At 38.8% G+C, this 27,288-nt stretch overlaps 1 protein-coding gene across 1 annotated transcript; it reads left to right on the forward strand.

The window, feature by feature from the left end:
• On the forward strand, positions 1-27,019 carry radil2b (Ras association and DIL domains 2b). Its single transcript, XM_053512354.1, has 17 exons — positions 1-291; positions 1,794-2,111; positions 4,746-4,978; positions 5,944-6,278; positions 8,452-9,168; positions 9,248-9,285; positions 9,634-9,806; positions 9,911-10,023; positions 15,487-15,706; positions 16,014-16,186; positions 21,171-21,315; positions 21,432-21,604; positions 23,831-24,188; positions 24,346-24,443; positions 25,732-25,871; positions 25,959-26,706; positions 26,829-27,019. The coding sequence occupies exons 1-16, from the start codon at positions 158-160 to the stop codon at positions 26,050-26,052; spliced, it is 3,462 nt and encodes a 1,153-aa protein (XP_053368329.1). The 5' UTR covers positions 1-157; the 3' UTR covers positions 26,053-26,706; positions 26,829-27,019.
• The last annotated feature ends 269 nt before the right edge of the window (positions 27,020-27,288 follow it).

Raw genomic sequence — 27,288 nt, forward strand, 5'->3', positions numbered from 1 at the left:
TAATAATAATAATAATAATAATAAAACGTTTTGATCTTTTTAAGTGAACCTATTCGCTTTGTCTCGTCATGCTCATTGGAGGATCAGTGCTCCAGAGTTCCTGTCTTTCTGTCTGAAGAATGGTTTGGATGCGCCGCCGACTTTAGAGATTTTTCCTATGACGATGACGTGGAGTGAGCGGACCTTAAGGAGAACAGGCACCGCACCTCCGTCACCTGCAGCAGCACCGCTCAGCGCAGCCAAAAGGAGCCTGTCCAAGCTCAGCCGCAAACACAGCAATGGATCTCTCCAGTAAGTGTGTGAGACAGTGAAAGCTCTCCTCTCTTGTACTCTGAACTAAATAACTCTCTGTCCTTGTAGAAAGAGAATGATTGTCATTTTGGATCAAGCATAGATAACCCATTTATTAGAGTGTTCTGTTATAGTCAGCCATGTCTGCACTCCCAGACAGCCAAAGATACCAGGCTGTAGTTTTCCTCGGGTCAGACCATCAATAGTAGATTTCCTGTACGCCTACAGTACCTGTTGTACTTAAATTTCACCTGGAAATGTGAATAGTAAATTGTGGCATGTATAGTATAGTAAGGGACCAGAAGGAGCACTGGGACATTACATGCACCTTAAAAGACACATGGCAACAACTTGTACCACCTCATCGACCAGGAAAAGTGTGACTGAGTCAAATTTAGTAGTACTGTACCTATAGGAGTTGACACATAGAGACTTTACATTTTGCTATGACATATTGGTGACCCCGACATGGGTGGCCTTCTAAATATCAACCGTTCCCAAATGGCCCATAGTGTGTGAATGAGCGTGTGAGTATGTGTATGTGCATGCGTATGCCCTGTGATGGATTGGCACCTCATCTACTGTTGGGTGTACCCCGCCTTGTGCCCTCCATGGGATAGGCTCCAGATCTCCCCACGACCCTGTGTACAGGATAAAGCGATTTATGTGATGAGTGAGAGTAAGTGATTGAATTATACAAAAATAAACTGAATAATTTTGTAACTATTTTTATTTGATTGCTGGTGATTATACCAGTTGAGACAAAGAAAATGAAACAAGCAAGAAGAAGTAAAAAAACTTTGCAGGATGACCTACAGTACATATACAGTACTACTATGTACATATAATGTATGTTTATGCAATGTATGAGTTACACAAAATACAGTTATTTAACTTTCTTTTTATCTTATATAAAAATGTATAAGTACTTTAACAGTGTTTAATATATATATCTGATGCACTTAAAAAATTAACATTATACAATTTATAGTCGTAGTAAAACGATGTAATGGATTTGTAAAATGATCATAAAGATTATAACAGACTTTATTGACTTTGAGGTCAGTACTCACTTAAACTCATCATGATTTTAGGAACTAAATGCTGAACTAAACATTTGTCAGGCTTTTATAACGTAAAGCATTCATTATCCAGTATGTGTGGCACTTAGCTGGAACGCTCTTGAATAGACTAACTTTTCACAGGAAGTATTATTTTTTATATTTTTCAAGAGTGACCTGCAGTTTATATACATAGCTGGTGTACTTCCCTGTGCTGAAAGGGGACTGTTGTTCCTCTGCATGAGCAAGGTACAGGATTTGCATATGTTCTTGGAAGTTGAAGTTCCAGCCTTACTTTACATCAGAGTTTCCTTGATTCTGTCTATTTAAAAAAAGAACATAGTGGAATGTTTTACAGTAGGGTCAGAGTGTTCATTGTTTCTAGTCGATGTGGTTTTGAACACTGTAGTTATTCCAACCCCGTCTTACTGTTTTACTCAGATCCAGCTCATCGGGTGGCACTGCAAAGTCTGTGGAGGGCGTGGGCTTCAGGCAACCAGCCAAGAGCAAAATCCGTCGGCATCAGCACCGCCTTTCCTCTGTATTCAGCCGTGGCGTGCTCTCGGCTCGTGGGGACATAGCTTCCTCTGGAGCAGTACCTTCAGTAACCGACGATCCCTCAGAACTGTCCAGTGACATAACCGTACCGGGAATCCTGAAGATTTTTGGCAACGAGATCTGCGAAGGTGCCAACTATAAGAGTGTCCTGGCTACAACTCATTCCAGTGCCAAAGAGCTGGTGAAAGAAGCACTCGAGCGGTGAGGGCACCAGAGCTTCCTGTGCTTATTTGGGTGGAATCATCATTGTTCTGTTTATTACTCACTTGTGTCAGTTAAAATTTTACACACACACACACACAAGCTCTCTGCTCTGACCCTGCACTTTCCCCATTAAAGGTATTAAGAGATTTCCCAGCATGGTAATAGACTTGGTAATAGTGTTTATTGAAATAATAATAATAATAATAATAATAATAATAATTTTTTAAAATGCACACATAGAGGCTTTATTTATCGAAAATCGCAGCGTGCTAATGTGCATGAGCAGTTTGATCGTGTGCACAATTAGGGGATGTGTTATGGGTAATTTAAAAAGGAATACTGCATGATTGACATACTGTAATATGCAGGTACTGTAGTAGGGGAATGATGTAACTTGTGTGTGAGATTTTTGTTCGTGATTCAGATCTCATTTAAGTCCTGAAGGAAGATTTAGAAAATTAGAAAAACTTAATAATTAGACATTTTAATAAGAAAATTACAGTTCTAACCCAGTCCATTATAAAGCATGAAAATGTACAGTAGACCTACTTGGGACCTACAAACCATTTTTCAGTTTTTTATTCAAATTTGTTCAAAACCCTTAAAACTCAAGCAGCACAATTATATACTATATGTATTATATATGACGATTATAATTATCTTGAAGTGCTTATATAAGTGCCTTGCCGGTGTGTGTTATTTTTATAGCGTGTCAGTTTTACCCCTGCCAGAACACGGGAATGACATTTCAAAAAAGTAGCGCTCTCAAAATTAGCATATTTTTATTAGTAGTAGTAGTATTATTTGGTCACAGAAACAACCAAAAACAACCAGAAAAACACGTGATCAGGTACATCGCTGCCATTTATTTGTCGACTGTATGCTCAGTCATGTTTGTTAAAGTAAAATAAAATCCAGTTCATTATATTGCCTACAGGTTGTGCTGAAAAAAAAAGATATATATTACTCTATACTGCACAATCCCAAACCCCTATATAAAAAAAAACAGCAAAACCAAAAATGGCTAAAATGCTCATGCTTATTAGCAGTTATAATAAGCCATAATTTTGAGAAATATCCTGTTTACTTTGTGAAGGGCCCTTTTTCTAAGCTTATCATTACCATGTAGTAAATGGGTTCATTTTGTGTTCTAAATGACTCCAGTAGTGTTATACCTGACTTGTGGCCATATACTAATGCACTCTCTGATCCTCTACAGAAGGAAAATTAGTGTTCTGCAAGTTTGGATTGAAATGTGTGAAAGACAAACCCACATAACAGACACCTGCTCATTTGAAAGAGCAGTTCCTCTCTAAACCCTGTTAATACATAATTAACATTATGAACATTAACACCTTTAATTAGATTTTTCTACACAGAAGCCTTTAATTAGGCCATAATATCACATAATAAATCATTAATAGGCCCAGTAATAGTTGTGGTTAAACCTTTTTGATAATCGCTTCAGGAACGAGTCCCAGGCCTGCCACTGTTTAGCCTTTGAGAAAAACCATGAACCTTTAATTGCTCATCCAAGCTAGGACTAGATCCTGGTTTCTGTGTACAGGAAGGCAGATCTACCAGCTGAATAAGTTCAGTTATGGGTGCTGGAAAAATCTCTTTTTTCACGGCCTTTTGTCCTGGAAAACTGTGACATTAAACCCTGAGTGTGACGTCATATCAAAACATTCCTGACTCGATCTCGGTCCTCTTTCTCTCAAAAACCTATGTGATAACCATTTTTTGTGTCATTGGATAAAAAGCAGAGATGTGCTAGGCGAGGACAGGGAAAAAAAAGAAGAAGGCACTAAATATACTGTACATTCTGTACGATCAGCCATAATGCTTACACATTAACAATGATGATCAACTTTTGATTATTAACAGCAAACTTGTGGCAGGATCACGAACACTCAAGGATCTACCAATGCCTAGGTGGTTTTAATGTTATGGCTGAGTAGTGTATGTTACATGCTATAAGGCTATGAAGTGTCTGGGTGGGAATAACAAGAATGTCAAATTTAGAGCTGTTAAACTGTGGGTTTATAGCTTAATACTGTTGGACGATGTAAAAGGAAAAGAAAGAAAAGAAGAATAAAACAGCCATTGTGCACATGGGCAGATGTCTGTTTGAGTTAAGTTGAATGTCTGGATGCCAAATGTCCCATTTGTGTTAGAGATGGGGGGAAATCTGAGCAGCAACGAATTCCTTCAATGCAATGCAAACCATGAATGCTAACCACTAGGATGCTGACTCGGGTTTTTAGAAAGTGGGTTTCTTTCGCTTTTTTGCCATTCCACAGCTAGACTCACTGTGCGTATTATATGCGTATGTACTTGAGATCGTGTCTCTACTACTACTATACATATAAAATCAGCAACCAGGCAGAAGCAGGGCAGCATTCTGTACAAAGAGTGAATGTGCGTCTTCCATTATAGCTCAGAAGGTCTGCAGCTCTGCTGTGACGTATCAGTGCACCACCATGTTCTCCCTGTTATATTCATCCACATGCTTATCATTATGTAAAAAAGTCCACTATCAAGTTCTCCACCCTTTTATTTCATCTCCTTGACACCTTGTGCACAAATCATATTTACAGTATGTCTGTGTCTTTTATTGTGTTTTCATAGCTACTCTCTGAACAAGGCGGATGCTGATTCCTATGTGCTTTGCGATGTTATCGGTTGCATCAGAGAACAAGAATGGAGGAGCGAGTGTGTGCGTGTAGTGGGAGATAACGAGCGGCCGCTGCTCCTGCAGTCGCTCTGGAAGCCCAGGGAAGGATACGCTCGGCGCTTCGAAATCCAGAGCAGAGCAAGCGTAGAAGAGAAGATCTCCAGAGACAAGGACACAGTGACTGCAGGTACAGCACGGCTATGTGTCTATGTACAGTAAGACCTCTGTAATATATACAGTAGTAATAGATTTTAAGCCTCTGTTAGAGCATCTTTTATGAAAGACACTTTCATAATATATCATATTATAGGGATGCAATGTGTTGGCTAGTTCACGCATGAAAATGAATTCTTTTGCTCGCCCTTTTACAATTTTAGTTCTGGAATCAGCTGACTTCATTTTATTGCCAAATCACATTGCTGAGCCTAGACCGGTGGAGAGGAAGAACGCATCACTTCATGCACCTCCTGTCTTACCCTGACACGCCCATTGCTATGGAATAGGGTCAATCCGAACAGATCAGACAACATGACCTTTTTCCATTACTCCAAAGTCCAAATGCCTTCTTGCAAATTGAAACTTTAGTTTGATTAGTGCTTTTCTTATGGCTGCACAGCTGTTTAGTCCCAATCCTTACTTTCGCTATGAAACAGAGTGTAGCTGTGATTTCTACTGTTTATTGTTTGTTTTTTTTCATCAACCGTTAAAGTGATCTCTGAACATGGGCAATATTTTTTCTAACAGCCACATTTCCTTAAAGTTGGACAGTTTTAACCCAATTCCAGTCGTTAGAATGTACGAGATTTGAATAGACGTTTACATGAAACGGTGTGGATCAAGTAAGTTGTGCATTCTGGTAGGGGATAAAACCACTGGCATATGGAAATGTTAAAAAATCATGATTTCCTAATACAAATCTGTGTTTACTTAATCACTTATTTATCCCTTCAGCCCTGCCTTGGTTCAGTATCCAGTATTACTTTAATCAGTGTAATATCTCTAAGGACTGTATTAACCTTTATTACTATTTGCGAGGTTACAAATCCATGGTAGGGTTTCTATTAAACACAAATTTAGATACCTAGCCACAAATCACTCATGAATGCTTCAGCATATTCTATGTCATTTTTAAACGTTTTCCTTCCCCCCTAGGGCTTAACGCTCAGGCTCGTAAACTACAGAAGACGCGCTCACGGGGGAGGTCTGTGGTGCTCGGCGAGAGTGGGCGGGGCATCGCCGCAGACATCGGGTCGAGTCTGTGCAGGAGTCTCAGCGAAGCAGATCTCAGGCCCTCCTCACCTGAGCCCCAGCAGAGCCTTAAGAGCCGATCGGGCGGGGACGACTGCGAGGTCTACAAAGAGCCTCCCTGTGCGGCTGGCAGAAGAGAAGAGACGGAGAGCGGCGATGACAACTGCACACAGTATTCCATTCATCCGCCCGTGCACTTCCCTTACTTCCTGCTACTGCAGGGCTTCAGTTACAGACAGGTAGTACAAATCTGCCCCACCTCTACTACGCCCCCTCCCCTCACTTGCTTTTCCTCGCTTCTCTTCCCTCCTCCTTCATCCAACATAAGTCCTACTGTTTTTTTGTGGGGGGGACAGATGGGGGATTCCTGATATGGAGATATTCTATTCCCGCAGGCAGTGCTATACCATTCGCCCGCCTGGTTCCTGTTTGATCATGCCTAAAACATGATTCTCCCACTTCTCTGTCTTTTCAGTGCCTTTTGCTCTTGTATTTATTAACCAGACATGTGTATCGGCTCACACCTATCTACAGTATTTTACTCTCTTGCTTTTGGTCCGTGTGACGCCGGCATGCAATGGAACACGTTTTATTCCATGACCCCTCGATCTCACTGGAAAAGAACACAAAGAGATCCTGAGTGCCAGGCAGAAGGGAAAATCTTCTAAAAAAAAAACTAAACAAAACAAAACAGCTGTATGTGCACAAACCGACTGCGTGTAAAAACACGAGGCAGGAAGCAGTGTGCAGAAAGTTGGGTGTCCAGAGGGTGAACACGTTTCCTGGCAGATTAATTTTGTCTGTTGAGTGATTAGCACACCACAACATTTTTACAAAGGATGATGTTCAGTAAGGAAGTGAAGCAACGGTGGATTTTAAATCTGTGTGCCTGTTTAAAAAGGTTTCCCAGGGAATAAGAATAGGATTTAGTGTTTTACTTATTCATTGTAGCTTAACTGTTATACCGCTAGCTTTTGACATGAAGAATTTTCCTGTATGGAGACTTTTATTTTATTATTATTATTATTATTGCATTTCAATCTTTAAAAGAAGTAACTTTCAATTGTTTAATATACGATGGTTTACTTTAAAGCATGCTGCGTTGTGCAACCTAGGTGCGGTTTATTCCTTTATTTATTTTCCGATCATTAAATATTAACCAAACCCAGGTAACACACAGAACAATAAATGAACTGTTTACTATAACTGGCTTATTCACAATCGGTGTCAGACAAACCAAACCGCCAAGGCAGACTCGAGACAGACTTGTTCAGGGATCTGCTTACATACTTTCACGTCTGATTCTTCACCGCCGTCTGCAACAGTGCCCCTCCTAATCAGTGTCTCATCCGCGTGCACGAGAGAGCCGTTACCGCCCGAAACATTGTACTGGGCTGCACATGTGACATGTCCCAGTTAACACATCTGCGTGATACATAAAGAGCAGTGGGAAAATGAAAAACATCATTCTTCGGTTATAGGTTATAGGCTCTATAAAAATGATGAAATAATTGTGGCAGGGGTTTTCTTTTGATTTGTTTGTGTGTATGATTTATTTGTGTGTTTGACTCTGAAGAAGAAGATGGATAACAGATGTGAAGCTTCCAGCCTGGATCAGTTTTTCTACTGACCAATGAAACATTTATATCATATTAATTTTATCGTCATGAAAAACATGATTTCAGTTGCGGTCACGCTCCCTGTTTCTGAGCCACAACAGCAGGAATACATGTACATCTGGATGGCGTATTATTACATATATTTAAATACTAATATGGTTATAAGGAATGGAAATTTGCTATGCAATTACTATGCATTGTTGAAACATGTTAGGCCATTTTATTGATTTTATTTACAATCATTAATTTCAGCTTAGGCGGCACTGTGGCTTAGTGGTTAGCACTGTCGACCTTGCACCTCCAGGGTTTGATTCCCAGCAAGGTTTAATTCCTGTTTCTGTGTGACTGGAGTTTGCATGTTCTCTCCGTTCCTATTGAGTTTCCTCCGGGTTCTCCTGTTTCCTCCCACAGTGCAAAGAAATGCAGATTAGGCTAATTGGCGTTCCCAAATTGCCTGTAGTGTGTGTGCACTGCGATGGATTGGCACCCCGTCCAGTATGTACTGTACCCCTGCCTTATGCCCTAAATCTTCAGGGATCGGCTCCAGGCCCCCTGTGACTCAGTATACAAAGATGGAGTGGTATAGACCATCAGTGAGTGAGAGTGGGTAATTTCAGCAATAATTATTAAACCTTATCATCACTTTTTTAATAACTGAATTGCTATAAAGGGAAAAGAAGCATCTGGTTCATCATGTTCCTTGTAATTCATATTAAATGATACTTAAATCTAATTTAAATTGTTTTGCATCAATGTTGCTCAGAACTAATGTTCCATCTGTTCTTATTTTCAGGACTTCATCATCTATTCTCTAAACAGCAGCTTCACCATTTTTGGCTGTAATTCTGAGCAATCTGATGAAATAAACAAACAGCCAGCGGTAAGTGTGACTCTTTGGGCTCCTGATATCCAATCCCAGCACTGCTGCATTCAGAGACTCCAGGTCACGACTTTTGACCCTCAGCAAAATGACAGGAAAGGACCAGGAGTCACGATCCTGAAGCCCTTCCAAGGAGCTTTGGTTAAGAAAAACGGAGCTGTTATTAACCAGGAGGTGGAGCTTCATTCTGGAGATGTCATAGGCCTGGGCGAGAATTATCTCTTCATGTTTAAGGATCCCCAAACTGAAATTTTGGAAAACGCTCCCAGTGTAGCTCTTCCATGGCTGCACGACCCACCAGAATCTCATCCTCCCATGTCGTTTCCTGTGCATCAGACATGTGTGTCGTCGACATCAGAGGGCTCGGGAACACCATGTGCTGCACAAATCACCCTGCCCTGCTTGAGGGACACAAACGGACGAGAGCTCGTCCTCTTTTATGACGTAGATCATGAAACATTGGTCCTCGAGGAGATGTTAACAAAAGCAGACCATTATGAAGACCTACCCAAGCTCACTCCAGCTTTCCTGCTGTGTTTATGTCTTCAGCAATCAGCCACGCATTTTCCTATGACTGACCTGCGACGACTTCTTCTGCATATAGCCAATGAGGTTCAAATAGCTGTATTGGTAAGATTTTGATCTTAATAGAGAGTCAATAATATGTCATTCTTTTGTGATCCTGACTATTGTTTTCATTTTTATACAGGAAAGAGCGAAGGAGCTTGCAGCTATTCAATCACAAATGTAGGTATCATCTTTAGAATCGAACTATGAGGAGCTAACATGCCACATCTAGACTACACATCAGAACCATTAATGGCTCCATTTGTTTTAGCTGTATGATGGATGCATTTCCATTTGAGTCAGAGTTGAAGTGCTTAACTGTACACATTAGGCAACAGTGTTTGAGATACATATGCCACACCTCCTCCGAATCTAAAAAGTCATCACAGTAGCTTTGCAAACTGTTTTAACCAGCAATGGTTGGAAAAGAAAACAGGGTGCAACCTCTGGAAGTAGAACATAGTGTACAACATCTAACACATTTTACTGGACCATTATGGACCACAAAGCTGTATATTAACTTCACAGGGAAGCCGTTGACGCAGTGGAGCCACAGCCGGAGAACCTCCTCAGAAGCCTACAACCGCTTGTTCTGTGGATGGCCAACTCCATCGAGCTCCTCCATTTCGTCCATCAAGAAGTGCCCTGCTTGTTGCATGGGATTTCACAAATGGAGGAGGAAGAGGAGGAAGATTGCATGGGTAAATCTTTTACAGAAGAGAACAATCCTTCAATATGAGGGTGATGATGATGATATCCTTCAGTGTTGACCAATAATCTCCCTGTCCGTCTATGTTCCTGAAAGCCGTGTTGGAGTTGCGCTTGTCTACTGTGCGGCCTGCCAGCGAGGAGGCCATGACGGTCCTGGAGGAGGTCATTATGTTCACCTTCCAGCAGTGCGTCTATTACCTCACTAAGGTCAGTGTGCTCCTGCTCCGGTGTGAACTGCCTGTTTAATAACCCCAGCCACTTTAGCTTCTGTGCATAATAGCTGCTTGTTTTATCACACAGGACCTGCTGTTTCTGTAGGCACTGAAACTGTGTAGGACAAATAAGCCTACTCAACTTTAGCACAACATGCCGTGTGGGTTTGTTTTGTATCGCTCTGGCTGGAATGAATGAGAAATTATCACGGAGGCGAAAATCAATTTGGAGAGCAGTGACGTTATAGCAGTAGCATTGTTTATTAGATAAATGTGGAGCATTCATATGGCACTAAGTACTTCATTATTTAGAGATTTTGACTGCTAACAGGTGGCTAATTTAACAAACCACAATGTTTTTTTATTTAAAAAAAAAAGAAATTATTCAGATCTTACAAATATTTGGAAGATTTGGAATATTTGTAATAATTGCTTCTACCAGCCAAATTATGGATATTGCTTTTATCCACCCGTTATCTTATCCTGTGTAGGGTTCTGGGAGGTCTAGAGCCCAGTGTACTTAGGTCACAAGGTATTGTAAACCCTGAATGGGGTGTCCATCTGTAGCAGGGCATGACCACACACCTATTCTCACATACATACCCAATTATCTTACTCACTCATTGTCTATACCGCTTCATCCTGTATCCAGTGTTGCAGAGGACCTGGAGCCTATCCCAGGAGACTTAGAGGTACACACTGGAGGGTCTGCCACATCATCGCAGTGCACACACATACACGCTCAATCAGACACTATGGGCAATTTAGGAATGCCAATTAGAAAAATATGCATGGAGGAAACCCACCAAGCACGAGAAGGAACATGCAAGCTCCATACACATAGACCCAAGGCGGGAATCGAACCCAGACCCTGGAGGTGCAAGGCAACAGTAATAACCACTAAGCCACGGTCCCACCCCCACTCTTTATTCTAGGAAATTTAGAAAGGTCAATCGACATAGCTCTCGTGTGTTTGGATTGTTTGAGGAAGCTGACGGAAACCAACCAATCGTATGCAAAAACATGCAAAAGTAAATGGATAATCTGTTATCATATTACTAAAAAGCCAACACTCTATGGATCTAAATTCCTTATTGCTAAACATTTCCTTTATGCTCTCAGCTGAAAACCAAACACAGATCCTCAAAAGGTCCAGCATTTTGTTCATGTGGGAAGACAAGATCCTTGTAAAGTCAGTATCAGTGTCCGCTGTAATATTGTGCTTATAAGATGAGACGGAATGAAGGAGACGCTGCACAAACATTTCCTGAACAGGAAATAAATCACACATATCCAGAAACTGAGATGCGTGTCCCATTAGGCATTTTTGTCAGTGTCAGTGTTTATAGTGGACAGACTCAGCCGGAGATAGATCTACTGACTGCACATTAAGTTATAATTAGCTTTTATCTCATGATCTGTTTCCTTCTTTATTAGAACTGTAGGGAGATTTGTAACAAAATGTTCCGTATGCTGAGTGATTTGCATGCATCACTAGACCTCGCTGTAGGCATACTTATTAAATTAATATAGAAAGTGTCCCTGACAAAGTAAAAAAAAAGCTTGCTTTTTAATTACTTCAGGATTTCCACTTGAACTGTTCCTTGTGGTCAGTGGAACATGGGCAATCCTCCAGCTTCCCCTCAGCCTTGAAGCATTAGAAAACCTTTTCCTAATGTTCATTCCGTCTCCTGTTTATATTAAATACGGTTACCAAAATCTGACCTATCGAAGCATAAAACAAGTAGGAAATCTAGTTTAACAGAATAACACACTAAGCAGCACAGAAGCGTCTCAAAGCTCACATTCTGAGAAACGCTTTAAAGGGACCGTTTTTCACGTTTGTCTTAAATCAAAATTGAGGTTCATGTACTGTAAGTACATTATAGTAGGTTTTGTTTTTTATAAGATTTCCTGTTTCGCACACTAACCGTGAAGTTTGTCACCTGCGACGTGAGTAGAATGGGAATAATCAGGGCCACAACCCTTGTTCTGTGTAAAAATGCATTCCAGTGCGTCTAGCTGAGACTCATATGAAGCTTCTGCAGTCCAATGGGCTAAACTGTATTGGTGTGCTTTACAGTTACTGTATATTTAGGACGAATTTACCTGTTTCCCACAGAAATAGCAAAAGAAGAAGCAAAACCTGAACTATCCCTTTAAATAATAATTAAAAAAAATAATCTATCAAATGTAATCTGGGGATAAATAGGGATGTTTAAAGGTGCATATCCTTGCTAAAGCAGTTCAATCGGATTTTCCTTCCTTGTCTCCTGATCATTCAGATCAAATTTGCCGTAACCTGCAGTTGGGAACTGCTCCACGTTCTGTTTTGGAAAATTCCTTGTGAGCCATCCCGTCTCTGGGAAAATCTGAATTCATCATTGGTTTCTGGTACATTTCAGTTCTCCTCTGGTCTTGAAAATGATTTGCCATGAGAAGTTTTCCATAGGCGTTGGCTGATTGGAGGGATTTTAGGGTCTGGAGTCTATTGAAGCCTTGGTCTGAGAACTTCATGGAAGATTTGTGATTTAGAACGTTGCATTCATCAGAGAATTCCTTCTACTAAATTCTGAAGTTGGCTGAGCATCAAGCAACAAATGCCCTGCATAATTAATATCACTTGACCATTTCATCTGTCCAAATAACCCAATTTATCCTTTGCTTGTTGCAGGAAGGTTGTAGCCGGATGCAATGTGTGACAAACTGATCATTCTAATCCATCCATATTCCCCTTACATTATCTAATTTATTTTCATCTTTTTTTATTCTATAAAGCTGATAAAGCTCTGTATTAATAAAATTGACTTGTATTGAATTGAAAAAGAAAATAATGTACCTGCTGCATTCAGGAAATACCAGCAACACAAATTTTCATCTAGTCTCTATAACGCCATGGGGAATAGTTAATATTTTTAATAGAAAAATGGAACAAAATACAAACCTGACTATTATGAAAGACAACAGATGGTTTATAGTTTGAATAACATTTGCTGCTCTCTGTTTAATTTGTAGGTCTGCTACGCCTTTCTATCTAGCAGAAAAGGAAGCAGCTGCTGGTTGGCTTAGAAAAATAAAAGCGTGGTGTGTTTGTGGGTTTGCAATTCCCACAGGCAAGGACATACTCATGTGGTGCTTCAGGGAACATAATAAGTAGTATGGTTTAGAAAAACAAAAACATATCATGCATATTACTGTGTGTTTAGAAATATTAAATATACATATGCCTATTGTAGTAAATGGAAGATCATTTTCTTTTTATAATGACACATCTGGAAATAAGGATCCATTGAGGTTTTTATTTTTTTTTTTACTCTTCTGTTAGTTGTTTCTGCGTTTTTGTATTTTGGAGATAAACCATCTCTACATAATCTTTAACGAGGTTGCCAATGCAGCCAGCGATCGCCGAGTGTGTGTCCATGCTCGAGTGATCCAGCTATTTAGGCATGTATATTGCATATATGATGGGTTAAAAGCACTGCCAAGCACAGACTGGATACGACTGTTCATGGATGGAACAAAGGCAGCGTTGTCATGTCTGGGCACAGAGAGAATAAGGGCATGTTGAACTCGAGAAAGTGGGGGCAGCACACTGGCCTGAGTGGAAATCTTTTTTTTTTCTTTTTTTTTTAATAAGGACTTTCTTTCTTAGCTGCTTCTGCTATAAATCCTCCAAAAAATGCCCCCCCCCAAAAAAAAAATTGCTTCTTTAGAGGTTTCCCCTTCAGCAGCCTTGTAGTAGACAATGACAAATAAATGACACGTCAAAAGCCATGTAAGCATGTAAGACATATACCACAATAGGTCCCTGGTGGAATAGTGGCCAGAATGTGGTGCTCTCACCTGTCATGGTCTCGGTTAGATGTGCGGTCAAAGACTAACCAGACCTAAGTTGCACAAGCCAGTGAACCCTCTAGTGCTGGTCCTACGCCCAGATAAACTGGAGAAGGCTGCATCAGAAAGGGCATCCAGTTTAAAAAACCTGATCCACATAAATTAGATCCAGACCCGTTGATCCGCTGTTGCCACCACCAAAAAAAAGAGGGGGGCGCCACTCCCATCGTCTATATCGTCTTTATCCTGTATAGAGGATCACAAGGACCTGGATCCTATCCCAGGAGACCTGGACAGGGTGTCATTGCATCACACACACATACACACTGACATGCTCATTCCCAGACTACAGGCAGTTTGAGAATGCCAATTCACCCAACCTGCATGTCTTTGAATTGTGCCAGGAAATCCACCAAGCACAGGGAGAACATGCAAAATACTGTGGAAATGTGGATGTAATTTCTCCACATTGAAAGCAGCGTTCAAAGAGAACAGGAATGGGTGAAGGAGCAAGGAGCTCATTATTATTCCATGTAAACAGGTAATCATCCCAAAATGAATGTTTTACTGTATGTTAGTACAGTACATTTGTAATATAAAACACACGACAACCATATGTCTACATTTTGACGTGTGTCCCGATGAAGGGAAGAACAAGATAGACAAAAGGGAAGGATGTCGGATGAAAGAGCATTGTTTTGTGGTGTGTTAGAGGTGGCCTGGATAACTTGCTCATACAGAAAGGGTCACTAACCAGAACAAGCTTATCGCACGTTCTTATAATGCTTTAGCTCATGCATGGAAGATCTCCTTATCAACTTGGAGCAAAAAGGAAGTCTTTGTCTCATGTTCTGCAGATTTGCTCCTTTGGTGTATTGATAAGGATTAGACATGGTGCACTTTGCTTTGTGCAATGGCATTTCCTTTGTTCCGTTCTGTTCTTATTGCCTCAGGTGATTATGGATGACTTTGAAATAGTACAACTAAAACATTTCAGTTTTTATTGATATAAATAGTATATTACATCGTAATGCATATGTATTTGATTTCATAATTGGCTGCAATTACAGATCTAGGTGTTCTGGGATATACTAGGGGCAGTCATAAAACTGTTATATTGGTAAGAAAAAATGTGTAATGAATACAAACGTTGGTCATGAGCTTAGTCCTTCTCTACATATCCTCCACCTAAGACGACACACTTCTCCAAATAACGAATGGGCAGGCGGAGACCGTCTTTGAAGAAGCCCTCTTTTTGGGTCTTGAGGAAAAGTTCCAACTTAGTTTCTTTGCATGATTGAAGAGGAAGAAATCATTAGATATTAGGGCAGCATTGTCACTGTATACGGCAACAATGGTCATTGCTAAATCAATCAAAATCCAGAAATGTGTAAGAAAATATGTATAAATCAAAATGAACAGATTGCCACCATTATCACTTATTACTCATTATATCCCAGACATAAGGATCACCTATGTTTAATCATATTCATGGTTTTCTGGCAGGAAGGAGAAAAATATTTGAGCATCTATACCGATGACTTTTCATTAAAATCTTAAACACCTTTTCTTATAAGGACTTCATTTGAAGTTAGCTTGTCCCATGTTATCCTTCCCTATACAGCTCCTGTACCCGGTCCTCCCAGGCCTGTTAGACAGCAATCCTTTCTCAGAGTCTGGGCAATTGCAGATCCCAAATAAAGTTGCCAGTGTGTTGGACATCTTCACAATGACCCTGGATCTTATCAAGGACTTCCAAGTACACCCTGAGATTTCTAAACAGCTCTTCACTTACCTCTTCTTCTTTGTCAATGCCTTCCTCTTCAACCAGCTCATGGAGAGAGGTAAACGTCTCTTAGTGGTGCTTTTGGTTTTTCTCTTTCTGAAATGTGATGTGATGTACTTATTGTGGCCACTAAGGACACACCATCTTTCCATTTGGGACCAATACCAAATTTCGCATGCTTAGAGCTGTCATGTCCTGAGTATTATCTGCCACATAATACTCTTCACAGCCAATGTTTGGTTAATCTTTTTGTTAAATAATTTTCTTTATTTCTATAAGTCTTTATTTCAAACGGTTCCAATTAATTACAAGTATAAACACCAAGCTGGTTTTGTAACACTTGTTTTCATGTTGTTTATATAAAGGATCAGGGGGAAGCTTTTACCACTGGTCCTGTGGGGTTCAGATCCGTGCAAATTTGGATGTGCTGATAGACTGGGCATACACAGCGGGCATCGGAGAACTGGCACAGAACCACCTCCTCCAACTCTCCTCCGCTGTCAATTTGCTAGCCACCACTCGTGAACATCTCCTGCAGGTCAGACATGCTTTCTTTTTCCCTATAGTGTGTGAAGGTAATTTGGGAAGGAAAAGAGACCTCACTGTCTTAATATGAGGACATCAATTTTCCCCCCACTACATTGTGTTAATATCCATGGTAGATCATCATATGAGGATTGTTGGGTTTTTCCTTTCGCCAAAACTCTTCCTGTTTAAAGACAATGATTAAGATCAGTAGGTATCAGGAGCTCATAAACAGAAGCCATGAGGATAAATTACAGTAGATTTTGGTCTGTAGGGGTTACATTTTTCTCATGTAATAATATGCAGTACAATAGTGCCAGAAAACTGGCTGATCAAATGAAACATTTTCAAAATGAATACACAACTTGGGAGGTGAAAAAAACTATGCAAATTAATCTAAATATGTATTAATAGGCATATAGTAGCACCTTTATGGCTATTAAACCATGTTTTCTAAATCTTTGGGATGAGTTACCTGTGAAACTAAATGTACAGTATAAGCAAAATTTATTGCTCATAATGATATATATCAATAAACCAATGAGTGTCACATTGTAGGCTTTTGCATCAGTTCTGTAAATAAAGTAAATGTTTTTAGTGGTAAATATGACCTACTGTAATTATATCCGCAGTGAAAGTAGTTTTAAAGCCTTTCCCATACTATGTAGCCTAAAGGCAAGACGAATAACCATGAAGGTGGTGCACAGTCCCGCAAATCGTTTAATTTCCATATATATATATATTTTTTTTACCTATTCCATTTTTAGAATATCAGCTAAATTTTCTAGGGAAAAAAAATCAGTTCCAGGGTTGAATCTGAGTGTACAATGGAAAGCTAGTGCATTATGTAGGATGTAGAATCACTTATTCAACACAAAGTTGTGCCGTTGATCAGGGATTTAAAATAAATTTAAGTTTGGAACGACCTCAATGGAGACAAAGTGATGTTAAAGCTGGCAGAATGGTACCAGATGTGTTTTCCTGCTGAAAGTGCTTCCGCGACTGGTTTTGAATAGGTCCCACCATTTCTTAGAGTTCGAGGTGGACATGCATCTAGACTGTTTCCTGTCCTGGCCCCTGGGTGGTGGAATGAACTTCCTCTAGATATCCGTACAGCCGAGTGACTGGCAATCTCAAAGCAACAACTAAAGACCTGTTTCCTAAGTATTTGGGTTAACGTGCCCCAGTATTTATCTGCTGTACACAGGTAAAATGTAAATTCCAAGATCTTATTCAGCTTTTATATTTAGCAGTTATTTCATTTATATTTATAATAATGATGGATTTTTTTATAAGCCACAATGCCAAAGCATCGCAGTAAAACCCAAAGTACAAACTGGGAGCATGTTGCAGTTTGCCCATGCATGCATGTGCGTGCAGAGACGCTGAAGTTTAGAATGCATGTACCTTAAAATATATCAAGAAGTATTAAGCATGACCCCATGATGGGACTAAAGTAAGTTTTGATTAATAGTAATTATTATCTTATTTCAATGTAAATATATTTGACTCCAGTTGATGGACATCAGATTTTTTTTTTGGAGTGAGAGAAGTAACACTACTTGGTGCTAAACATGCTAGCTAGCTGATCTAACTGACTTACAGGTCTGGTAAATGTAGTGGATCAGATTCCATTTCAGTTGAGGAAGTAGAACTTTGTAAGTTGAGGTCACGGTCGGCTGACTGACCACTTTGCCAAAATGACTTTTAGATTAAATATATTTACACTTACCGCCCACTTTAATAGGAACACCTGAACACGCGCACAGTCATGCAGTTATCCAATCACCAATCATGTGGCAGCAGCACAATGAATAAAATCATGCAGATATTATACATGTCAAGAGCTTCAGGAAATGTTCATATCAAACATCAAAATGGGAAAAATGGTTGATCTCTATAATTTTAACCAAGTGTTTACAATTTGCTGAAAAATGTAATTTTACAGCAGTTTCAGCAGCATCATTATGGCAAATTCTAATAACAGTCAGCCAAGAAAAGGAAGGCATGATTTTTATACATGCAACAGACATGCAAGCAAAACAAAAAAAAACATATTTATTATTTGCGTGTGGGGAGGACCGTGCTCCAGTAGAGCTTTACGGTATGTCTAGCATCGTCCCTGTTGGCCTACTTTTGTCCATGCTTCTACTTGAAACCTGGTGAACATCAGGAAATATCCGACGCATATACTGTAATGCAAGTGTTATCTGTCTATGGCACTATAAAAGTACAGTCTTCTTATTATTTAAATAAATAATTTTTTTAAAGTGAAATTTTGTAAGTAACTACAATTTTTTTGCAAGTTTAATAGGAATTAGAGAGTAGTAATGGATACTTCCATTCAGTTCTTTTATAACCTCTTGTACATGCTGATGATCATAACTTGAAACACTTCTCACCATCTCTGGCTAAAATGTAAGAAATACAAGGACGACTTTTAGAGTGCACGACCATCCCATAGTGTCGTCACCCGGTTACAAATTCCTATTGACCGTCTTTCAGCGTTATCCATATAGACATCGAGAATTAGTGTAGTCTTCAGAAATAATTAACAGGCAGCATTAACCATTAAAGGATTAAGACTGGTGAACACAAAGGGTCATTCAGTCGGACAGATAAAGATGACATGGTGGATAAGCTTTGCCTTCATGTATCAAGTGTGTTTTTTTTTTTTTTTTTTTATTCTGTAGCATGGTTCATTGTATGCGTGTGAATGTCACCATTCATGCATTACATTTTACATGCTCAAAATTGTGTGGCTTCCATGAATGAGAAAAATGGTCAAACTCTTAAAAACTGAAACGATCTGAGACATTCAATTATACTGAATTCATGATACAAAAGCAGCAGATTATTCTCATCCATTAAATTCGACTCCTAAAGTACACGTTTCCATTACTGGTATATCTTACAATGAATTAATGTAGGTGGTCTGAATGGGTTCAGATTAAGTCAAAATCCAAGGACTTCAACAAAGCCACTTTCAGGCCCGCAATAGTCTTAATCCTCAACAGATAACTTAGTACATGTAGCAGGAATGAATTCTGCCTTAGCTGGAAAATGTTTGGGTAAAGGCGTCATGTCCATTAATATGTACAGCAAAATAACTAAACACTTAGAGTTAAATCTGGACGTTGGTCATGTCAACTGGACGTCTTTCTTGTTAGGTCAAGCTACTGTACAGTAAGTAGCTTCTTCATGCTGGGGGTGTTGGTAGGATTACAGAAATGTGTCTCCTTCAGTATCGAGGACCCTTCCCTGCCTGCCTGAATGGGCTCATTAGGTGAACAGTGAAGACGGTAAGAGTAGAAGAGGGGGATATTAGAGAGTAGGGAAGGGAGAGAGTCGTTAGAAAGAGCCAGCTATAGAGATTAGAGAAAGGCATTAAGATGTAACAATCAGAAAACGAGAGAGTCCTTAAGTCCTTAAGTCGCTTTCCTGTAAAGAGGCCTTGATTCTCCTGGGGATGGATCAAAGAGCAGCAGGAAACATAGGAGACATGTTGTGCCTACGACCTACAGTACATCTCTGTTTAGAGACAGATTTTTGGACTTTCATCTAATCAACAACTTCCTTCACACCTCTCTCAACCCTTCTATTCTGTCTGTCCATTATTGTCTTCAAATATGTGTCTTTTGTCCTTCAGATGAAGGTACGCCACTGCTCTTCTCATTCATGCACATTTACACGTATTTCTGTTTCATTTTTGCTCGTTGCACATAAACACATTCATGCATGCTTGCACACTCCCAGGACATTTCTGTTTAATTCCCATTTTATCTCCACACGAAAGTTTTCTATATATTTCTATATTTGTGTTGAAAAACAAAATTCCTGTATTTGTAGAGCTAGGTTATTCTTTATGTTATATTTTGTATATGTCAAGATCATATCAGCTAGATTTTATTATATTTTATATTTTGTTTTATCTTCTATAGATATACAGTATTTTCCCTAGCTTAAGTTTTTTCTATACTTAATTTCATATTTTATTTCATATTTATTTCCTATTAATAATCTTTTACTTTTAAGGTCACAGGCGGTCGTGTAAGCATTTCACTGCATATCGTACTGTGTATGATTGTGTATGTGACAAAGAAAATTTCAATTTGAATTTGATTCCGTCATACCCATGTTTTTATATTGTTCTTCACATTTCTTGGTTTTAACGATGGGGTTCTGTAACCATTACATAATCAATTATCAGTTTAAGTAAACAATTCAATGATCAATTAATATTCGGTTTAACCACACAGTACAATGCTTCTTGCACTCGTTGTGTTTCCTGAGATCACCTTTTACTATAATTACCCCGTGATTACATTACACATCTGTGCATCAACAAGGATTACTCTCATAAAAATCTATTACTGAATATATTACTGATACAAACATGACATCATGTTTTCTAAAACCAAAGGACAGCCACATATGGGAGCAGCTTTTTTATACACTGTGCACCATTTTACACAATCATGTTGTGAGTATGTGCAGTTACCAGCCATTCATGCATTAGTGTTGCTTGGATTTTATGTGTGTTTGTGCAACACAGCGTTTGCTCGGGTGCACTGAAAAATAAAAAAAGCTTGGAATGCACAGGAAATCGATCCATAATCGTTTCATATATACTTACTTTATGGAGAATAACAGGAATAGGATTACTTCTACAGTATTCTGTTTTTGTCTGAAGCAATAACTTTACTCTTTGAGGCATACGTTTTGGGTCGTTTGGCTTAAACAGAACTGTGCAGTTTATAGTGCTTTTTTTTTTTGCATTTGTTTATAGTTAACTTTTTTTTCAGACTCCAAAATTACCTTTGCTCTCATCTGAAACACATCAGCTCCATCCCTTCACTTTTAAAATCAACTCACAATGCAGATCTAATTTCAGCAGCGAGGGTGGGTCAGTTCTCTTACAGGCAGCAGAGGGTTCAAAGAATTCCAAAGAACTGTTCCTAATTTGCCTAAGTAAATCCATGTGTTCCTCTCTGCAGGCATCATGGAGTTCTTTGAGGACAGAGTTTTCCTCACTTAGCCCTGCTCAGCTTCACCACCTGCTGAGGGAGTACAACCCACGCCGGCCCTGCCCCTCCGCATGGACGCCCTGCAGCGCCGACGCTGACGCAGCGTGCCGGACTGGTGAGACTGTGACATTGATATATGACCAGGAGATCGCTCTGCAGCGGCAGATCTCAGATTCCTTATCAGATTTGAAACTGCAGCAAATACAAAATAGCCCTTTTTCTGTCCTCCAGCTGATATTCTGGAAAGCTTTGATGACCACCCGCCTCTCGTCCTTCCCATCGATGGCTTTCATCTCAACTTAAAAAAGCCCGTTAGTGATAAAAGCCTCATTAAAACGCTGGTGCAGTTTCAGACAGTCGTCAAGACGCTTAATGTTGGAGCATCGGCTGCAAAATGTGCTCAGGTAAGCAGGAGCATTTAATCATGATTACAGTGCACTCATTATCACGTTCAAAAAGATCCTTCCAGGCCCACACTCTAAGCAGCTTGCAGAGGCAATCTTTAAACTAAAATATTCCTGTACTTTTTATGAAGGCAGTAAGATTTTTTCTATAAAAGCAGTTTAAAATTTAGTTTGGATTTGAATAATATTTTACATATTTAAAACATTATTATACAGTATATCATATTTAAGCATGCATTTATTACATGAGAGGGAGTGCTGTTATACTCGATATCAGAAGGGCTGTGATGCGGTAATTCAATTCAATTCAGTTTTATTTGTATAGAGCTTTTAACAATTGACATTGTGTCAAAGCAGCTTTACACAATCAAGAGAATTATTTAAGTTTAAGTTACGAGGGTGCAGCTGCGCTGATATTAAGTACAACAGCATGACCTTGAGCAGGATATTGCTTTTATACCACAGTTCTACAAAGGCCATTTATTATTAACAGACAGTGATTTGTTTGTTTATTTAATCAGTTATTTGGCTCCACCAACACGTATTCTTCCACAGCTGGAGGAACAAGAATTAACGATTAACGATTATTAGAACCAGGAGTATCATGCTTTTTCTTCTTCTTTTTTCTTTAAATGGTGTGCAATTTCATGCAATTTCATCTAAAATTCTGACAAATTTGACAAATAAAGCAAAGAACATTAAAACTTCAACACTAATGTTAAACACTTTAATTAATTAATTAATTAATTAATTAATTAATTAAATTACTGGTGCTAAAAACTTTACAAATATAAATGAAATTAGCTGAAATTAGTTATTCACAAGGCGGTTTAGTTGTTACCACTGTCGCCTTGCACCTCCAGGGTCTGGGTTCGATTCCTGGCCAGGGTCGATTTCCACCTCTGTGAGTTTGCATGTTGCACAGGGTGCTTGGTGGGTTTCCTCCCACAGTCCAAAGACCTGCAGATTAGGCTAATTGGTGTTCCCAAAATTGCCCGTAGTGTGTGAATGAGTGTGTGAGTGTATGTGTGTGTGCCTTGCGATGGATTGGCACCCTGGGTGTACCCTGCCTCGTGCCCATGGAATAGGCTCCAGCCCCTCCCCCTGACCCTAAATACAGGATATAGTGGTATAGACGAGGATTGAGTGAGTGAGTGGGTGAGTTATTTACACCGCACACTGTGGATAACAGGACAGCAGTGATGTATCAGCTCATATAATCTCTGCTTGGCTTCTATAGTGGCGCTAGTGAGCGCTCTACTAACCAATAGTACACGGTGCTCTCCAGTTAAAATGAACCAAATACCCTAAAAAGACAGGGGTGTCTGTGTGGACCATTCACATTTTAAATGAGAATATAATTATATATATAAAAAGCACCTTTGGCTCCAAATTTTTTTTCTCTAAGGCTAATTATAACGCCTAACCCCGAGAAAAGAATTTAACAGTTTGTAAAGTTAAAGAGATGTGATGCCTCTGATTAGAATGTCTGTTAACAGAAGTGATACATATAGTTAAACATCCCAGTGCTGTTATACTCAATATCAGCACCCACGGAATGTCTCTTATTCAATCAAATTGCTCAATCAAAACTAACTGTGTATAATAATAAATAAATAATATGAGTAATTAAAGGATTTTTTTTTATCATTGTGATTGGATAATTGTGTTGGATATTGTCTATTTTATTCTTTTGTTCTTTAAGAGGGCGCCAGTCATATGTTTTTTAATTATTAGTCTAGTCATTTTTATTGTAGCAAATAGTAATTGTATAGATATCACCTGTTCATTAATAAATTATTAATACATTATTATCTGAAAATGATTATCACACTTTTTGAACTAAAGCTGTTTTGCCACAGTGAAGAAATGAGTTCACTTTAATTCTGAAATAAGCGAAAATTTTAAAGCGTGCTGTGAACATCTTGAACAGATGTTGCAGTTGTGCTGCATGAGTGTTTTTAAGTGTTTTAACAAGGCAAGAAACTGACATCCAATAAACAAAATAATGAAAATACTGTGCAGCAATGTTCACTTTTTAAACTAATTACCTGTTTATTTTAATAAACATTTTATTTGCGACAGTGACCATTGTTAAAAGCGCTATATATGTGAATAAAATTGAAAAACAGAATTCTTCAATACTGTGTGTGATATAATAGAGAGAACTGATTACCAAAACAGACATAATAACATGTTTTTAAATATGTGTCACCTGTTGTGTAGCATGAATCTGCCGTACCCCTAGAAGCCAAACGCACCAAAATGGAAGTCCTTCCAAAAGCCCACTTGGAGCAAGGAAACACACCACTGATGCTGCCTAAGAGCTCAAATTCTTCCACCAGTTCTTCAACATCAGGTGACGAGGGCATGTGTGCGGTTCTGCTGACCCAAAAGATAAAGTCTCTGGATCTCCAGGACAACGAAGCGAACGACAACAACAGTACTAAGCACTCAGTACTGGAAACCTCGTGCTTGCTCACCCCACCCAACACCCCACTGAGCTCAGAGCAGACCGAGTCTGAGACCAAATTCCAAGAGATGGAGCCCAACCATCACAGTGATACAGCCATGCAGGAGGAGGGTGAGCGACAAAATATCCATTCAGGATGAACTATGTTGTAGATTAAACAGAATCCATTAATGTGACAGATCTAGTATTATATAGTAGCATATTAATAAAATGTAATAATACAGTAATAATAATAATTGAATGATGTTTAAATTGGTCGAATCTGTAGGTGGATGTGGAAGGCATGAAGTCAGTGATGATGAAGTGTTTGTGGTGGAGCTGCTGAAGGGCCCTGAAGGACTTGGACTGTCGCTAGTAAATGGCGTGGTGAGAACCAGACTAGATCGTTTTAAAAGAAACATCTTTATCTGTTTAAAATTTGGCTAAAATGAAATGTACAAGATTTCCCACGTTCTTTAAATGTTGTCGAACAGCCAAGACATGACTTACTTGGAATTTACTTCTTTATTTTGCACTGATGCTGCAAGGACAGTGGTAAATAATCAACTTCTTCAAAATTCCCTGGCACGTTTAAACAAATAATGTCTTGGCCCATACACTACATTCACATTAATGGATTTAATTTATTAAGTTCCTTTACGTCACCTTTTTTTTTTCTTGCACAGAGTAGTCCAGGGCTTCTATTTGAATTATGGAATTGCTTTAGGAAAAACAAACAATCTGTCTGTGACATTTTGAACATGAATCTGTTATGATATGAACCATTTTACTTTGATTTTATTGCCTTATGGCTTGTAAAATTTTTACACCGACCAGTACATTTTGCCAATACAGACATTTGTCAAACTTTTTGTAAGGCTCTTTCTCTCTTTTCTCTTTCTCTCCCTTACACACACACACACACACACACACACACACACAAAACCAAAAAGTTAACTTCCAAATCATTTGTTATGTAAAGTGTGCCCCCATGTGGTGGTCAAATGATGTACATAAAATCTGAAAACATGTAGAACATTACATAATACAAAATAAATTCTCACAAACACTATATAAAAAAATGTATTCAAATATAAAATAATATGAATAAAAATAAAATAATGAATAAAAAAAGCACTGAATTACAACTAATGAGATAGTTATAGTACTTTAATTCTGAAAATGAGCCAAAATTTTAAAGCGTGCTGTGAACATCTTGAACAGATGTTCCAGTTGTGCTGCATGAGTGTTTTTAAGTGTTTTAACAAGGCAAGAAACAAACATCCAATAAACAAAAATAATGAAAATACTGTGCAGCAATGTTTAGCCACCCCACAGCAATTACTGATCCATGTGATTTTAATAAATACTACGTTTACAGACTTTGGCCACCTATTCAGATCAACTTACATTTTTATCTCACTATACATCTAAGCAGTTGAGGGTTAAGGGCCTTGCTCAAGGGCCCATCGGTGGCAACTTAGTGAATGTGGGGTTTGAACCTGGGACCTTCTGACGTGTAGTTCAATGCCGTAACCACTGAGCTACCCCTATATCCCTGTTACCGTAATGTATATAGCAGTATAGCAGAACAGTATATTGCATTCTGTTTATGATAAGGAACTCTAAGAAGGTCTAAATCTGTGAAATAATATGAAATTTGTTGTGTTATCAGGAAACGCCTATGAAGATGAACGGGATTTATATCAAATCTGTGATCCCAGGGTCTCCTGCAGCTCTGAGTCAGAGATTGAGGCCAGGGGATCGACTCCTGGCAGTGAATGGCCATGGATTGATTGGCTTGGACTATCACACGTGAGTGGACTTAACTTATACAAAGACACGAATCGAGTTAAGAATACCAGAATGGAAATAATAAAATTGCTACTTTTTTACATTTAGTGGCAGAGAGCTCATTCAGAAGGCTGGAGACCAGGCTCAGTTGCTAGTCGCCCGAAATGAAAGAAGCAATGAAGACGCAGTGCCAAGACGCTGACCGTGCCAACCCGTCTCTTTCTGACACACAAGTGCACTTTGAAGCCATTCTGGGAAAATGCCAAGATTTAAGTCTCCTGATTTTTTTTTTTTGTGTGTGTGTGATTTTAAACATAGTTTAAGTTCATTACACTGTTATGATGCTTTATGGAACCATGAGTTAATATTATTTTTACATCCTTTTTTGTAATCTGTTTTAACCATAATTGTAGCAAAAATTATTATTAATTATTAATGTGCCTAAATAATAATGATAATAAAACAATATATTTTATTTGTATTCATTCTGAAAGGTCAATACAGCAAACTGGTTTGAAACAATTTGAACATGATACCTTTTAGAGGTTGTATAAGAGATCTCAATGTGGAGATTCGCTTTTTTTTCTGATTCGGACTAAATGTGCACAGTATTAGAGGGGTGATTTAGAGCGAGCATAGGAAGGAAAAGAAGACAGACAAAGAAAAGCTGGAAATAAAGAAACTGAAAGAGGGAGTGTGTTGGAGAGTGGCTGTGCTTGGGAGAGTGTTCTTGAATGTTATTCACTCACTTGTCTTAAAGCACAAAGTGAATACTGTTCAGTAGTGTCTACTGAGCTCTTCATGAGGCCATCACAAAGGGTTTATATGGCATGACAAGGATATTCAGTAACATGGGGTGCTTGTAAACTTTGGGTGCTTGTAAACTAGGCTTTGGATAATGTTACAAAAAGCAATCATTATATAATGATTTATGAAACTGTTGGAAAGGTTTATTTTACCATGTGAATTGTCTTACAGGAGCTTTTTCCATTTATCATTCACGTCACCAGACATCACCAGTGTAGGAATTTACTCTTCCTTTACACTTATAAATCCTGAAGTTTGTCATCCAGGACTCTCAGTAAATTATTCCTAATGATTAACCTAGCATTACTTTATAAGAGCAAAAAGTGGAAACACCAAGAATTCCTTCTAAGGTAGACGCCCAGAAATGTGAATTTGTGCTTCCATTTCCAACATTAAAAATATTTCATCCTTTTTCTTTAAGGTTAAGCATAGTACTGTACTTTATTTCAGAGTTGGTAGACTCAATAAAAAATATTATTGTTACTGAAGTCATTAAATTATAGCAAAAGTAAAGAAATTTTATTGTACTTATTTCTGCAAGATGAAGAGTGAGTATTAACTGTATTATAGTTCAGTACATTTTGCCAATTTATGGTTGTCTTAAGGTGTACAGTATAATTAATAAGAAAGC

Source organism: Clarias gariepinus, chromosome 14, assembly GCF_024256425.1.
Source record: "Clarias gariepinus isolate MV-2021 ecotype Netherlands chromosome 14, CGAR_prim_01v2, whole genome shotgun sequence".
NCBI lineage: Eukaryota > Metazoa > Chordata > Actinopteri > Siluriformes > Clariidae > Clarias > Clarias gariepinus.